We start from the raw sequence: 14766 nt of genomic DNA, 5'->3' as shown, positions 1-14766 counted from the left end.
AATAGCTTTTACATTCACATATCTTCTTCCCATGTGGTTGAAAAGCACTTTAAAAACAGAGCTGCCACTTTGACTCACATTTATAGCCAAATTGTCCCAACGCCCAACAAAGGTGCTGGACAGTTCCCTTTTTGACCACAAGATGTCTGCGTTCCCTTTGTGTGCTGTCAATAGGCTGTCAGGTGAAGAAGACGAAGAAGAAGAAGTCGTAGTAGTAGTAGAAGAAGAAGAGCCTACGGAAGTACGGCTTCCAAACAGATCCCGGTTGGAAGAGTAAATTATAAGAGATCGCCCTCTTTTCATTAAAATCAAATTAGATCTTGGACCATTTCTTAATAGGACGATGGGCACTAGAGATGACGAATATGACTATTTGTTCAAAGGTAAAACAAAGGTTTTTCTTGTTATTATTACAGCTCTCCACTCCTATTAGCTGACAGGCTTTAACAGGCCAGCTGATTAACTGTCAGGCTATGCTAACTTAGCCACCGTCAACCTTTGTGCTCTGATTGCTTCTCACCGAGCTTTCTGAGAAATGTCAGCAGGTTTAATTAATTTACATGGCATAAAACGCCCTTCCTCTAAGCCATGGAGATACAATTTGTAGTTATTTCGTTACGTTAAGTTAGTTATTGGCAAACGAAAGCGCGTCTTGGTTGTCGGCTAACGTTAGCTGTTAGCTGATGTTAGCTTCCATAAGTGGGCGCGGACCAGCCTGACGCCGGACACACCTAACGTTAACCGTTATCACATCATCTTCCTAATGTCCATATAGCCAAGCGAACGGCATAATTAACGAAATAAAAATATAAAAGAAACACGTCCAGTCATTAGTTTAAAGTAAATCATGCAGCTAACTTGCTGGACTCGGTGTTAGCTACTGTTTATTTAACTGCACTCAGTTTTGGTTTAGCAAAAACAAGTGAAAATGCCTGGCAAAGTAAACAAACTGGTGTCCATCTACATTTCAGTGTAAGTGTTTGGTAGATTCAGCTTTGTGGTTTGCTGATTAATTATTAAGGTATTTACAAAAGTTTAGATTAAAGGTCAGAAAGACACATAATATAAAAATATAATTAATATGAAAATGATAGAAAGTAAAAGTAAAAACAGAAGGTGTGAATACTGTATGTATGAGTAACAATATTTTTTGAAAATAATTTGATTACTAAAATAACGATTGCTCGATTATCCAATCAGATACTGTCAGTCATACAAACTATCAGTTTGTATGACATTTAGCCATTAAAATGTGAGCAGCAGCTCAGCAGTTGTTGAATGTCAGTCAAACATTTTCTGACATGTTTTATTCTTAGAGATTGTATTAAAATGTGTTCTCTCCACTCTGCGATCCAGTGGTCCTTATCGGTGACTCAGGTGTGGGAAAGAGTAACCTGCTGTCCCGATTCACCCGGAATGAGTTCAACCTGGAGAGTAAGAGCACCATCGGAGTCGAGTTCGCCACACGCAGCATCCAAGTGGACGGCAAGACAGTGAAGGCCCAGATCTGGGACACAGCTGGCCAGGAGCGCTACCGTGCCATCACATCAGCGTGAGTGCTAATCAGCAGGGCTTATGATCTTTGCAAAGCACAGATTATGAATCCCTCCTGGCTCTTTGTGTAGTCCCTGCAGGCCCGTTTTCCTGTGTGAAACATGAAGGTAGTCGCGATTTCAAGACACACACACACACACACACACAGAGTCCATGTTGTAGCATTCCATCTCTCGTTACCTTCAGTGTCAGTGTCTAGCTGTTTTGCAATCAGTTAGATTAGATTAGTTTGGTTTATTATTTCCGAATGGATAATTGACTTAACTAATCAGCCGGAAGAGACCGGCCCATAAATCCACTGGACTAACGCATCACGCTGCCATGAAGCCGTTTGGCCCCAGTTTTTGTTATGTGTCCCTCGTCGCTCTCGCTGGTCGGCTCTCGCTGGCGTCTTTTCGGCCCAAGTCGCTCCGATTGGCTCTTCAGCTCTGTGCATGAAAAGCGAAACAGAAATGAGGAAGGCAAGCTAACAATTTTTATTTATTTGTTGTGTCTGGAGGTTCATGGGCTGAAATCAGGTTACCGAACTGCTCCATCAAACCACTTGTAATATTCTGCTGGTTGCCTCTGATTATGATTGCACGCTGATTCCAGACTTTTCCTAAGCGTGCACGCGGCTCTGCTGCAGGTACTACCGCGGGGCTGTGGGGGCGCTCCTTGTCTACGACATCGCCAAGCATCTAACTTACGAGAACGTGGAGCGCTGGCTGAAGGAGCTGAGAGACCACGCCGACAGCAATATCGTCATCATGCTGGTGGGCAACAAGAGCGACCTGCGTCACCTGCGAGCTGTTCCCACTGACGAGGCCCGGGCTTTTGCTGGTGAGAATCCTCACTTCTGTTTGTGCTGTTAAACCTTCTTTATTTAACCTGAGACAAAAGATGTGTTAAAACACAAGATGTGCCACAGAGTCAGAGAGGAAATTTGGTTAGAAAATCCTGGATGTTATTGTAAAAGATTTGATCCTAAAAATGCAGCCCAAGAGAAAAAATAATCAATAAATTCAATTGCAATTTTAGACGACATGCATTACAGTAGTGTTAAACAACTTTTAAGTGTTGTTCTTTTAAGTGATGATCTGTAGGAGAACCACAAGCACATTTCATTTCATTTCGGAGTGTGTGATGTCAGCCTGTAGTTTAAATGTGTCCTGCGGCAGCTGAGCCTGAACTTAAAGCCACTGAGGGGCACCACAGTTGGGCTGAAAAGTGACGTGTCCACCGTAACTCCTGCTGAGCGCAGTCCAACTTCCTGTCTCTCAGGGAGTATTTACTGCTCACCGTTAATGTGTTTCATCAATTCAGCAACGCAACGTTAGCCTAGCATAGCATCAAAAACCTGACCCTGAGCCGAAGCTCAATGGGGACACCAGCTGGTCCAACATGCTGTCCTGCTCACACTGAGCTCTACAAAGGGCTCCTACATGGACATTAATGGAATAATAATAGTTTAATAACCAGCTGCAACATTTAAATGATTAGTCAGCTAATCCCCCGTGTGCGTCTCACCAGTGTGTATCTTCTGCTGATTCTGACGGTTGTATTGACATGATAAACTGTTTGTGTCCAGTGTAACGCAGTGCAGACATGTTACAGCTGTGGCTGGCACAGCTTTCACCCTCACATGTTTCTGTTCATCGGGTCAAACTGCTCTGCTATCTGAGGAATGTTAAATATTTGAAATGGCAGCTAACGTGCTGCTCGACTTTGCCCCGCAGAGAAGAACGGTTTGTCTTTCCTGGAGACGTCGGCTCTGGACTCCACCAACGTGGAGACGGCCTTCCAGACCATCCTGACAGGTTTGTGTCCTCTGGTCCTCGTGTCTGCATTCACCCTGTCAGCAGCGCTCACACACAGTCACCACCTTTCCGACACTGAGAGACAACTCCAGCAGGGTCAGCATTTATTGAGGAAGTCATACACGGTTCAGTGGTTGTTACCGCTGGTTTTATGAGCGTGATTACAGTGAGAAGGAAGTCAGGTCGAGTGAATTTGTGTTGCTGGGCAGGGATCACGACAGAGCACAGCTGCATCGATTGTCTTTATGACGTAATGCTGTGTGAACGGCTTATCTTGTCCGAGTGGCAAACCTTCTGTTATCAGTGTTCCTGTTCTGTGACTGTGTGACGACACGATGCCTTCGTTTGGTTAAAGGGATACTGAGTGACAACAGAGCTACTGTGTTTTTCCTTATGTGCCCTAAAAAGACCAAAACCAGTCATGTTTCAGACCTCCTCAGACTGAAGATGTAAATCTTCAAAAACTCAAATAGAATTCCCTTTTATGTGGGGAAATGTAACGTGATTTTCTAGAACAGCTGCTCATTCTATCAAACGTTCACCAGGCAGGAGGAAACGGTGCGTTTGGGCTCTAATGTAGTAACATGTCAGCCACTGTGAAGCTGTCCGGCTTGTCTTCGTTCAGGTCATTCAGCTCAGTCACCTCCTCGACAGTGAAAACTGATTGGTAGTCTGATTTAACGAGAACTTCTAAACGTGTCTCGGGTCTCGCCCTCGCAGCCCTGTTAGATCACAAATCTTCACTGTGACTCTCATCATTTTTACAGTCTGCTTCCTGTCACATGACACCCACAGGAAGAAACAAAACAAAAGTGTCTTAACAGAATGTGTCTGCCATTTGTATGAGAGGACAGCAGTTTAGTTCTCTGGCAGACAGGAAACAGGTGATATTACATATTACATTTCTCTATATCCTACACACTGAGCCTTGAAGCATGAACTGTGCCATCATCTTCCCATCTCTCACCTTTCTCCCTGTCCCGTCAGAGATCTACCGTATCGTCTCCCAGAAGCAGATGTCGGAGCGTCAGGAAAGCGACATGTCGCCCAGCAACAACGTGGTCAACATCCAGGTGCAGCCCACTGAGAACAAACCAAAGATGCAGTGCTGTCAGAACATCTAGCCCGGCCACGGATCTGCTGCTTCCCTCCTCCCCCCTTTGTCCCTCCCCTCTCTCTGTCTCTCCGCAGCCCTCGCCTCCCTCCCTCCCTCCCCCTCCCTCAGCTCCTCGACTCCCGGCCTCAGAGAATAGACTGCCTCAGTGTACTGTGTGGTGAGACGAGCCACAGCTTCAAGGTTGTGACCCCGTCTCTGCACCTCTCTGTACCTGCTCCCCCTCCCAAACCCCCTCCTCCCCGGGCCCCCAGGTAAATACATCCCAGAATAAGAAGTCACCACGTGGGGTGACCCCCCTCCCCGCCCCCCCCCCCAAAGCAGTGCCCCCCTGTCGTTAGGCTACTGCAGGACAGCAGGCAGCAGGCATTTCATATCACTTTAGATTTCATTACTGTAGATGCGCTGAAATGTCACACAAAATGTCTTAATATATGAATGTGATTTGTTTTCTGCTCTTTTCTTCTTTCTTTGTGCTCCTGTTGATTTTTCACATTTTTTATGATCTTTCTCTGTCTTGTATCATATATCTACTGTTGGGTATATATGAATTTAAAGCACATCAGAGTGTATTCCGATATACGAGCTTCTCCTCTGTCATTCAGGCTCCCCCCTCCTCCTCTTTAGTGCAATGTACTGTTTTGGAAACCATGTGGATGTATGGGGCGCAGCGCCGACGCGTGTGCTCCGGTAGTGTCACGTCATTTGATCTGGTTGCTGTGAATATGACGCTAGAAACTTGTGCATTTGCTGAGCTTGAGTTTGCGCAGCGGAAAGAATCAGTCAGGCCTCGTCGTCGTGGTCGTCACCGTGTGTGCAGCAGGTGGCAGGGCGGGGCCAGCTTTGCATGTCTTATAAAGGTGGAAATGTGCTGTGCTGCATGCGTTAGCAGGTGACAGCACCTGGACTCTGTGTGGAACACTATCGTTGCCTTGACGGCGTGTGATGTTTCGGCTGCTGCGTGCAAGCGGAACGCGACTTCTGTCCATTTTCGTGTTGGCCTGCTTCAAGTCTCAGTGGGACGTCGTGCAGACTGAAGACACGTTGGTCCCCCGGACTCTGACATTAGAACAGCATGCATCCATTTTTGACGCATTTGACTACAACTATGCAGAAACTAGCACATGGCTGTTTGGATTTTATTTCTTAGTGCACTTCTATAGCAAATGAAGGAATTTTAAAACAGCAAAGTAACCGAGGTAGTGTTCTTGTATAACATTCGTATGATACTCAATAACATTATAATCAAAACTCCAAAATACCGCTTTGCATGTAACCGCAGAACTCTAGTGAGGACTCGCTGGAAGTAGGAAACGGTTTTTCACCCGCTGGTTTGGATTTCATGTGCATGTCAGACTGAACCTTAGTAGATGATCCAGTGAACCTGTTTTCTTGTTTAGGATTAGATTGAGAATGTGGACGTCTTTCCGCAGATCAGAAGTACGGTTTTCAAGACGGCGCCACTTTTCAAAAACCAAAACTGCAGGCTGAGTCTCTGGAGTCTTTCCTTCAATCCTCAGCGTTCTGACTGACAGGAAACTCGCATTCTTTCTAAATTCAGGTCACAGTGCCTCCTTCACCTGGCCGAAAACGCCTCATTCACCTGCCAACAACTCACCATCGTACCCGCCTCCTCCCTGGTCGGTGAGCTCGCTTTGTCTGTCCCTGGAGGAGACACACGACCGCCTTGTCGCTCCCCCCGGTCACATTAAGCCTACGTACACCGAGCTGCCTCTGACTTCAACACGATGCATGGCTTTCTGTACGTCGTATCGCCTTACGTAGCTAACATTGTCATTACTGTCCACGAGACCTGCTGAGGGGTTTAGGCCTGGACGACGTGCTTAACGAGCTGATTGTTGTGCCCAGTCTGTAAACTGACAGATGCCTCGCTAAGCGCCTCCTGAGTGTGTGTCCTGTTCCAGGTTGTAGCCGTGTCAGTGTGCGCTGGTGTTAGCAGACATACGATCGGTGTGTGTGTGTGTGTGTCTGTGTGTTTAGAGGCAGAGTGTAGATCAGTAGCTGCGGAGCGAGTGAGCCTGGCTGGAAGTGCCAATGGCGTTTTTGTTCGAACAGACGGCGCCGCCAGCCGAGCCTCTCCAGACTCACTAGCTGGCAAAAGAAAAAGTGATTCCTTTTTTCCTGAAAAATATGATTTCTGATCCTGTCTCATGTACCTCCACTGTTCTGTGTTTTTTTTTAAAGAAGTGTGTTTTGATTTCTTTTCTTTTTTTTACTATATTGAATTCTACAACTGACTGTAATTTCAGTGTAAACGTGCAAGAGTGAAATGATGTCATTTCAATGAATCTGGAGGGTTAAATGTGAGAGGGGGGTCAAAATGAATGGTTTTATGTTTTGTACAGATTGATAAATTGTACAATTGTGTCTATATCTTAAGTTATCAGTTCATCTTAATAAAGCGCACCAGTCATAAACCTTAACATCATCTGATTACTGCTAACACTTTGTTGTTCACAGTCGTTCAGCGAGCAGTGGTGAAACGTGACCAAGAAGAGTACAAATTTAAAAGGTACTTGTACTTCATTTGAGTATTTTCTGAAAAAGGGCATGTCTCCAGAGCATCATGGAGACCTTCATAATGTGTTATAATGCCTTCATAATGCTTTCTGATGCCCTTTGTCAGCAGTCATAAAACATACATGTGACTTATAATGAGTTACAAGCTCAGGTGTCTTATGGAGGCTCCTGACTGCTTATAAACTAAAGGTTGACCGATGGGGCTTATGATGCATTATGACTACCTGCACTCATCTGTACACACCTCAGCCATTTTATTTTTTTTTCGTTACTTTGTACATCGCTGTACTTTTACTTCACTATGGTTATCTATAGAGTTGATATTTTTGCACAAAACATACGAAGAACTCACTAAACGTGATGTGTTGTTTCAAATCAGCGATGGAAGCAGTAATGTAAGCTTTTACGTAAGTAAAGGTAGCAATACTACAGTGTCAAATTACTGCTTTCAAAATCTTAAAAGTACAAAAGTATAAGCATCAAAATTGAGTACTAAACGTAAAAGTACTCGTTATGCAGAAAGGCCCATTTAGATTATATTTATGATATTTTGGGATTATAATTACTGGTGTGTTTATGATCATAAAGGTGGAGTTAGTTCTGACTACTTCGTACACTGAAGGAAGGATCAGTCAAATGCGTTGTATTATTAGTTGCTCAATATTTTGTATCAATAATCTGACTCTGCAAAGTAACTGAAGCTCTTAAATAAATGTAGGGGAGAACAGAATGCAGGGGAGTGGAAGTACAAGTACCTCAAAACTGTACTAAACAGAACTAAATGTCCTTTGTTACTTTCCACCACCGTTATGAATTAAGATACCCAGCAGGATCCACAAGTATAACCAAAACAGTCAACTGTCAGAAAACAAATGTGCCTGTTGTAGAAACACTTGACAGTTTAAGTAACTTTGTAATAATATTTGGACTGTTGGAAAAAAAACTCAATCAGCGGATTCGGTGGAGAAAATAATGAATCAGAGTGAAACAATCATCAGCTGCAGTCAAAATGAGCTGCAGCTCAGCCAACCGCAACAGGAAACTCCTGCAGGAGCCACAGTCAGCTGATCTGAGGTCAGACAGGACAGGACAGCAGGGGACACTTTACTGCATACTGAGTACTTCGACATGCAACAGTTTCAGTGCAGGACTTTCACTTGCAAAACAGTATTTTACTGTGTAGTGTTAGTACATTTACTGAAATAAAGGATCTGAATACGTCCACCGCCGCCGTCAGTATTTATACAACAGTGCACCTCAGCCACAAAACAAAGACGAGTAAAGTTTGTCTTTTGTGGTTGAAAAAGAACCAGACGAATCGGCTGAGTGAACATTAATTGGCAACACTTTTGACAAACTAAAATGCCAAATCACTCTATGGTTGATGTGAGGATTTAAAGGTTGTTTTTGCTAAACTGTGATGGCCCTTTTCACTGTTTGTGTGTGGATGAAGAACAATGAATCACTGACAGCCCGAATTAAACTTTTAGCAGCACTTTGTGCATAGAAAGGCCTCTTTAAATCAACAGTTGCTTATAAACTCCACCCAACTCTATTAACTGTGTTTACTTGTCTCTAATTTACTTTTTCTCACAAACTCAACAAATTAATGAGTAGGTACTTACTTTGTGTGCTGTCTCTATCTCTGTTTTCTCTTTAATTAGTTCCAAATTACAAAGTCCTCTCCAGGAAATTACTGAGAAAGTCCAGGACCTGTGAGATAAAGTGTCACTAAATTAGCTAATTAATCAGAACAATGTCCTGAAGTGTGATTGGTCGGTCAGACTGTGGGAGGCCCTGCAGACGCCACAGGTGTTTTCATTTATTGTGGCTTATGAGTTCTGCTCAGTCCTGAAGAGCAGGCTCGGCCCCTGACTTCCAGTGAAGGGAAATCTTAATGCTTCAGCACACCAAGACATTTTGGACAATGCTATGCTTCCAACTTTGTGGCAACAGTTTGTTGAAGGCCCTTTTCTATTCCAGCATGACTGTGCCCCAGTGCACAAAGCAAAGCTCCATAAAGACATGGTTGGATGAGTTTGGTGTGGAAGAACTTGACTGGCCCACACAGAGCCCTGACCTCAACCCCATCCAACACCTTTCTGATGAACTGGAACGGAGATTGTGAGCCAGGCCTTTTGGTCCAACATCAGTGTGTGACCTCACAAATGCTCTACTGCATGAATGGGCACAAATTCCCACAGAAACACTCCAACATGTTGTGGAAAGCCTTCACAGAAGAGTGGAAGCTGTTAGAGCTGCAAAGCTGTGTGTGTGTTTACAATGAGATGTCATTAAAGTCCCTGTTGGTGTGATGGGCAGGTGGCCTAATACTTTTGTCCACATACTGTCTATACTATATAATTGGACTTGGTGGTGGCTTGATCACCGCTTAATGAGCCTCAAATGTTCAAATCTGCACAACAGCTGCTACGTAACGAGACACGACACGACTGCCCTGAGCTAATGACAACTTTATTGAGTTTGAAATGAAAAGACAAACAAGCAGCACTCAATACATCTACTATTGCTGAAACTATTATTTGGATCAAAGCTGAAGAGGAGACATACGAGCAAGATAAAGTCAGAGCAAATGGAGCAAAAGTGGGAAATCAAACAGAGAAAAAAAGGCTGTTTACATCTGATTGTCAACATGTCCTGTTATTGCTGTTTACCGGGTTATAGTTATCAGCTTACGGCTCGATTCCACACGTGATGTGAGAAATTGTTGCTATGATGAGATTAGATATTTTCATTGCATTTTAGATCAAAAATATACAAAAGTCTGTGATGACATCAGAGCTGAGGAGGAAGTAACTTTAAAAGTTAAACTTTAGAAATTTTGGACGATTGTGAAGGGAAGTGCTTCCACTCTTCACCTCGCTGCACACACACTGAGCTGAAATGACGTCAGCTTGGGCTTTTGGACACTTTTTACTGACATCTTAATGACCAATCAATTAAACGATTAACACACTACAGTGTGTTATGGAGTATTATAATGCATTCATAATGCTTTATGACTACACTCATAAACACACATAATGCCCTCTGATGCACTATGTCAACAGTCATAACACATTACAGATGTGACTTATAATGAATTAGAAGTTCAAGTGTCTTACGGAAGCTCTTGACTAGTTATAAACTAGATTTTGACTGATGGGGCCTATAAGGCATTATGACTCTCTATACTCACCCATACACAACTCAGCAATCAACTGTAGTGAGGACTCACAGTGTGCTATAGCAGCTCATACAGCATCCGTAAGACACTTCAACTTGTAATTCACCACAGTGCATCAGAAAGCGTTATGTGTGTTTGTGAATGTAGTCATAAAGCATTATAATACACTATGAATGACCCCATAACCTGCTATAGATGCAGCCTTCATAGAAAGTTGAGTTGGTAATGAAACTAACCGTTATTTGCAGCTCCACAGTTTCAGAGTCGTTTCCATGTTGAGACAGTCAGATGACAACAATCGGTTTGCAACAAATGGCACAATAAGGGTATTCCTGGCTAACTATTATACCTTCAATAATCTTTGGCATGCAATGTGTATTAAGCTTGACACAAAAAAACAAAATCACAATAATAATCACTAGTGTACAGTAAGTGTACAGCCAATACTCCACTTTGTCCACAGTACATACAAAAAGAGAACTTTTCAGAGAGAAAATATGGATCCCTGGCAGGATCTTTAAATATGTAAACTGGAAATAAGAAAGGATGTGTAAAAATACCAGAACTGTACAGGTCGACTGCACTTTGTGTGCATTTCTTCACATATTTTTCAGAGTAATGAGCACCTTTTCTTCAGAGTCGTCTGTTTGCGGGCCTTCATGCCACTATGATGCTTCTTCTGTGTACAGTTTGGCAGATCTGCTGCATGTGGGCGTCAAGTGGACCTCAGCCTTTGGCAAACTCTTTAACTCTGCTGTCCAACCCCGGGAAACGAGCCCACCGAGACAAATTTACACGAGTAGCTCAGTCATCGTTTTCTTTTTCCTATCGTCCTCGACTTTCCATCTTCTGACCCAGAAAAAAAACACAAGAGACCAGCATACCAGAATGGAGGTATGTCTGTGTGCTCCCTCTGCTGATGTTTGGTTGATGAGAGGAATTTACAATACGACACAAACATGTAGTCTTGACTGGCACAAGAACAGCTCAGACAGAGTGGATATAATACAGTGATGAAATATCAAACAGCAGTGCAGCTGCTGTCGGAGCACTGCAAGAAGGAGATTCTCACCTCTTTCACACACACACACACACACACACACACACAAATAAATAAATGTCAGTTAAAATGAACCCGTCCTCTGTCCTCTAAACGTCCATCTGTGCTCACCAATTTAAACAAAAAAAAAAAAAGATTTTTCTGCGTTACTTCCTGTTCACAGTTTCCTGGGTCTGGGGGAACTGGGAGCACTGGCCCAGTGGGTCTAGAGCAGCGAGCTGGTGGGGCTGCCGGGCAGCGGGGGGCTGTGGCTGTGCAGGGTGAGGCTGTGGCTGTGGGCGGGGCTGGGGCGTACTGGCAGCAGGTCGTAGTGGCTGGGGATGTGGCTGTTCCTGGGCAGGTCGTACGGGTTCTGAGGGTAACTGGGAACCGCCATGCCGCCGGCTCCCTGGACGATACTGATGGTTGGTTCTGGGAGACGGAGAGAGCCGAGGAATTGAATCAGACAACCAGAGGCACGAGTTAAAAACTGAAACTAAAAAACAAAGCGAGAAGATGTAAGCAGTGCCACTGCAATGCAACTCTGGCCTTAAAGGAATTTAAATTCAGTTATCATCTGCTGCTGATGGACAGCTGGGAGAAACATTTCTCCTAACATTTCTCCTTGTTTTAAAATGAAATAATTAGTTAATTGGTTTAGAAATCGGTTACCATCGTAACCACAGATTCCATGAGTATGGGTGTAGCCACTGCTGAGTGAAACACCGACTTCAGGGTAGCAGGTAAACACAGAGGCATGTAGAGATCACACATTCGTCTCATTTGAACTCGGGCACCCGTTTCAGACGAGGTGAGTCAAGTGTTTTCTCACAAGTGGTTACAGAAAAGATCTCAGTTTGAAAAAGGGTGTGAAGAACATCTTCTCAAATCAATATGGGATCTCGGGTCTTCTGGAGACTTGTGTAATGCTGGACGAGCTGTAGGGAGCCACCTGATGTCTTTTCAGGGTTTGTTTTTCAGTCTCCAGATTCCTCAGTTGTTTAGCAGGAAGCTGCAACGCTGTTTCACTGTGAAGCTCCGGAAATGTTTTGTGTACAATGAAACTTCACCCGACTTTGCATCAGCGTGAAGGTGCGTGAATAAAGACTAAAATTTCATTTCTGGGCGAAATGTGCCTCTAAACGTACCCATGTCGTAGACGTTCTTGGCCGGCGTGGTGGTGGTGGTGGTGGTGGTGACGATGGCGGCGGAGCAGCAGTGTGTCATGTGCTCATGGTGAGCCGGTGACTTCATCTCCACGTAGCTGCTCTCGGAGTGCTTACACGCACCAGGCGGGTCGTTGATGGTGGCGTACGGGTTTTCGCTGTTGAGGGAGCAGGTGCTGGACAAGGAGCCCTTCATGTAGTCTAAAAGATAAAGCGCATGTGGATCAGTTAACCCAATAACACAGTCAGGCTGCACTGGGAGTGTAAACTATTCAGAGGAAATTACAAAATCACTTTCAAACAGAATTTTCCACTGTTATGAATCCAGATTACATTTCTGTAGATTCTGCGTTTTGAGGATATGGTTGGTGATATTCTATTTGTTTACAGTTCGTCCAAGAAATCGGTCTAATTTCTCTACAGTTTGTTGTAAATCTCTCGGAGCACGTCAAAAGAGCATACTGTATATAAGCAGGGACTATTTTCAGTGGTGGATTAATCCACATTTGGTGCTCTAGTGAGTGTTTGGGCAGTGGGACGATACACTGAATCCAGACTGAAGGTGGCTGCTTTGACAGGACTTGTTGGACTGAACTGATTCCAGATGTGGACGGGTGGTAAAAAATAAAAATGCAGAATATCACCAGACTTATCCTTTAAGAAACACACGTGTTAGTGCAAATCACTACATCACTGGACAACAGAGGTGACACGTCGAGGCCAGCATCAGAACAGTGCAGGTTACAGACGCTCTGTGGAGCTGAATACACAGAGACAGGAACACACAGCATCCACTTATTATGAAGGAGAGATTCCCCGGGTGAGTTTCAGGGGGTGACGGGGTCAGAGCAGGAGGCGGACCCCCCCACACCGGGGGGGCGGGGGGGAACACACACACACACACACACACACACAGAGGAGAGGAGTCATCCTGCAGAGACACAAACACAACAAGATCAGTCACATCAGTCAGCTACGAGCTTGGATCTGCGGCGCCTCATCCACATGTGAGCTTTCAGTCTTCAAAAACTGCTTCATGAGTCTGTTGGAGGACGTTCTGTGCCCCTCCTCACCCCCCCGGTGGAGACCACTGAAGTATCAGTACTTTACATGAGTAGTACATTTCATGAGACTTTATTCCTCCATTCTACTTCATTTCAAAGAAACATATTGCTCCTTTACTTCACTGCATTTATCGGCTGACGGCTGTAGTTTCCCGTTAGTGTAAAAAAGGGTTTTCATACAAAGCATATGAAGACGTTTTAGATATGACGCCCAATGTGAAAGGCAACTTTTATCTGTAAAAAGTAGTTTGGCTTGCTGTTCTGACTTTCACCACAGGGAAAGGCAACAGGGGCATTCATTGGCTTAGGGAACAGTTCGAGCAAGAGGATTGGCTGGGGAGCTCGATGAGGTCACGCAGGCTCGGTCCGCCTCACACTGTACCTCTGTAGTGCGGCTCCACGTGGTAGCTGTAACGTCGGTCAATGCAGTAAACGCCTGCGCAGAAAGCAGAGAGAAAAAGTCCTGAAAGGAGGACAACACGAGCACGACTGCATCCTGCACGTCGTCAGATTATTCACATTGCTGATTGGTTCGAAGATTAAAGGAGAATTCCAGAGTTTTTCTCAACACCATAATATAACGGTTTAATTCATACTTTTATTGTGGTGTTTCAGGGTGTTAACACATTTCCCAGCTGTATGGAAAATGTTTTTTTTGAATAGAAGACTCCAATAAAAGACTAGGTTTAACTGTTGTTAGTGGTGGTGCTTGGAAATGTATAGAACCAATCAACAAACAAATAATTTAATACAAAAGCAAAACAGGACAGGGAGAAGTGGCGACTGACCCAGCTCACCGAGGTTACAGTAGGCCCCCCACTCTGGAGCACTGTTCCTGTGTCGCTTCTTTGTCTTCATCTGCACAAAGTACATCGAATGACGTCACATCAGCTGTCAGTCATGATGTTTCTGCACCTTTTCATAGCTTCAAGTAACTATTTCAAACTGACCAGAAACGTGAACACTTGAACGACCATCAGTGTGATAACAGCTGCCTAAACTGACAGAATCCATCTTTGGGAAACAGTTGGGTTTTTAGTTTGGCTCGTGTCGTGAGCTTATGAGCTGTACTGCAGCCAGCCAGCAGGGGGCGATCATATCATCCATCTTTACATACAGACTATGCTATGCTAAAACCACAGACTAATTTAATTAAATAACGATATGTTCAGTATTTGCCACAGTAAAGGAGCAAACAAGGCCTGAAGAAAGCCGATGGGTCAGAAAGGATTTTTTTCATGGTGGTTTTGTGAAATCATAGTACTGGTTTGTATGTGGTACTATGTTTCAAATGTTGTTTCA

General features: G+C 44.2%; 2 protein-coding genes and 1 long non-coding RNA gene across 6 annotated transcripts in view; 1 reads left to right on the top strand and 2 right to left on the bottom strand.

The window, feature by feature from the left end:
- Positions 1–199: 199 nt before the first annotated feature.
- Positions 200–6911, top strand: LOC124063372 (ras-related protein Rab-11A). The gene is made up of 5 exons (XM_046396979.1): positions 200–383; positions 1357–1552; positions 2183–2376; positions 3273–3353; positions 4341–6911. Exons 1-5 carry the CDS (start codon positions 344–346, stop codon positions 4475–4477), a joined length of 648 nt encoding a protein of 215 aa, XP_046252935.1. The 5' UTR covers positions 200–343; the 3' UTR covers positions 4478–6911.
- On the bottom strand, positions 1305–8763 carry LOC124063379. 2 transcript variants are annotated; one of them, XR_006844101.1, is made up of 4 exons: positions 8634–8763; positions 4321–4436; positions 2244–2424; positions 1305–1644 (listed from the first exon to the last, which is right to left on the bottom strand). It is a non-coding gene; the product is annotated as an uncharacterized LOC124063379 (long non-coding RNA). The 2 variants fall into 2 exon arrangements; XR_006844100.1 differs by lacking the exon at positions 1305–1644 and adding an exon at positions 1799–1982.
- Positions 8764–9333: 570 nt separating this feature from the next.
- Positions 9334–14766, bottom strand: part of LOC124063335 (multiple epidermal growth factor-like domains protein 11) — a 94613-nt gene continuing 89180 nt past the window's right edge. For 2 of the 3 annotated variants that reach the window (XM_046396895.1, XM_046396904.1), the window contains exons 23-26: positions 14253–14322; positions 13847–13900; positions 12383–12601; positions 9334–11666 (exon numbers count right to left, since the gene is read on the bottom strand). In XM_046396895.1, coding sequence (XP_046252851.1) covers positions 11461–11666; positions 12383–12601; positions 13847–13900; positions 14253–14322 — 549 coding nt within the window. In that variant the 3' untranslated portion in view covers positions 9334–11460. The remainder of the gene's footprint in view (positions 11667–12382; positions 12602–13846; positions 13901–14252; positions 14323–14766) is intronic. The other variant, XM_046396912.1, reaches the window with a different exon arrangement.

This window comes from Scatophagus argus, chromosome 1 (genome assembly GCF_020382885.2).
Source record: "Scatophagus argus isolate fScaArg1 chromosome 1, fScaArg1.pri, whole genome shotgun sequence".
Lineage (NCBI taxonomy): Eukaryota > Metazoa > Chordata > Actinopteri > Scatophagidae > Scatophagus > Scatophagus argus.
The sequence above is the reverse complement of the archived record's forward strand: the minus strand, read 5'-3'. Positions and strand labels throughout refer to the sequence as shown.

Coding starts and splice junctions, on each gene's coding strand:
- LOC124063372 (XM_046396979.1), top strand. CDS start 344: ATGGGCACTAGAGATGACGAATATGACTATTTGTTCAAAG. Junction 384..1,356: donor ATATGACTATTTGTTCAAAG/GTAAAACAAAGG, acceptor TCTGCGATCCAG/TGGTCCTTATCGGTGACTCA. Junction 3,354..4,340: donor CTTCCAGACCATCCTGACAG/GTTTGTGTCCTC, acceptor CTGTCCCGTCAG/AGATCTACCGTATCGTCTCC.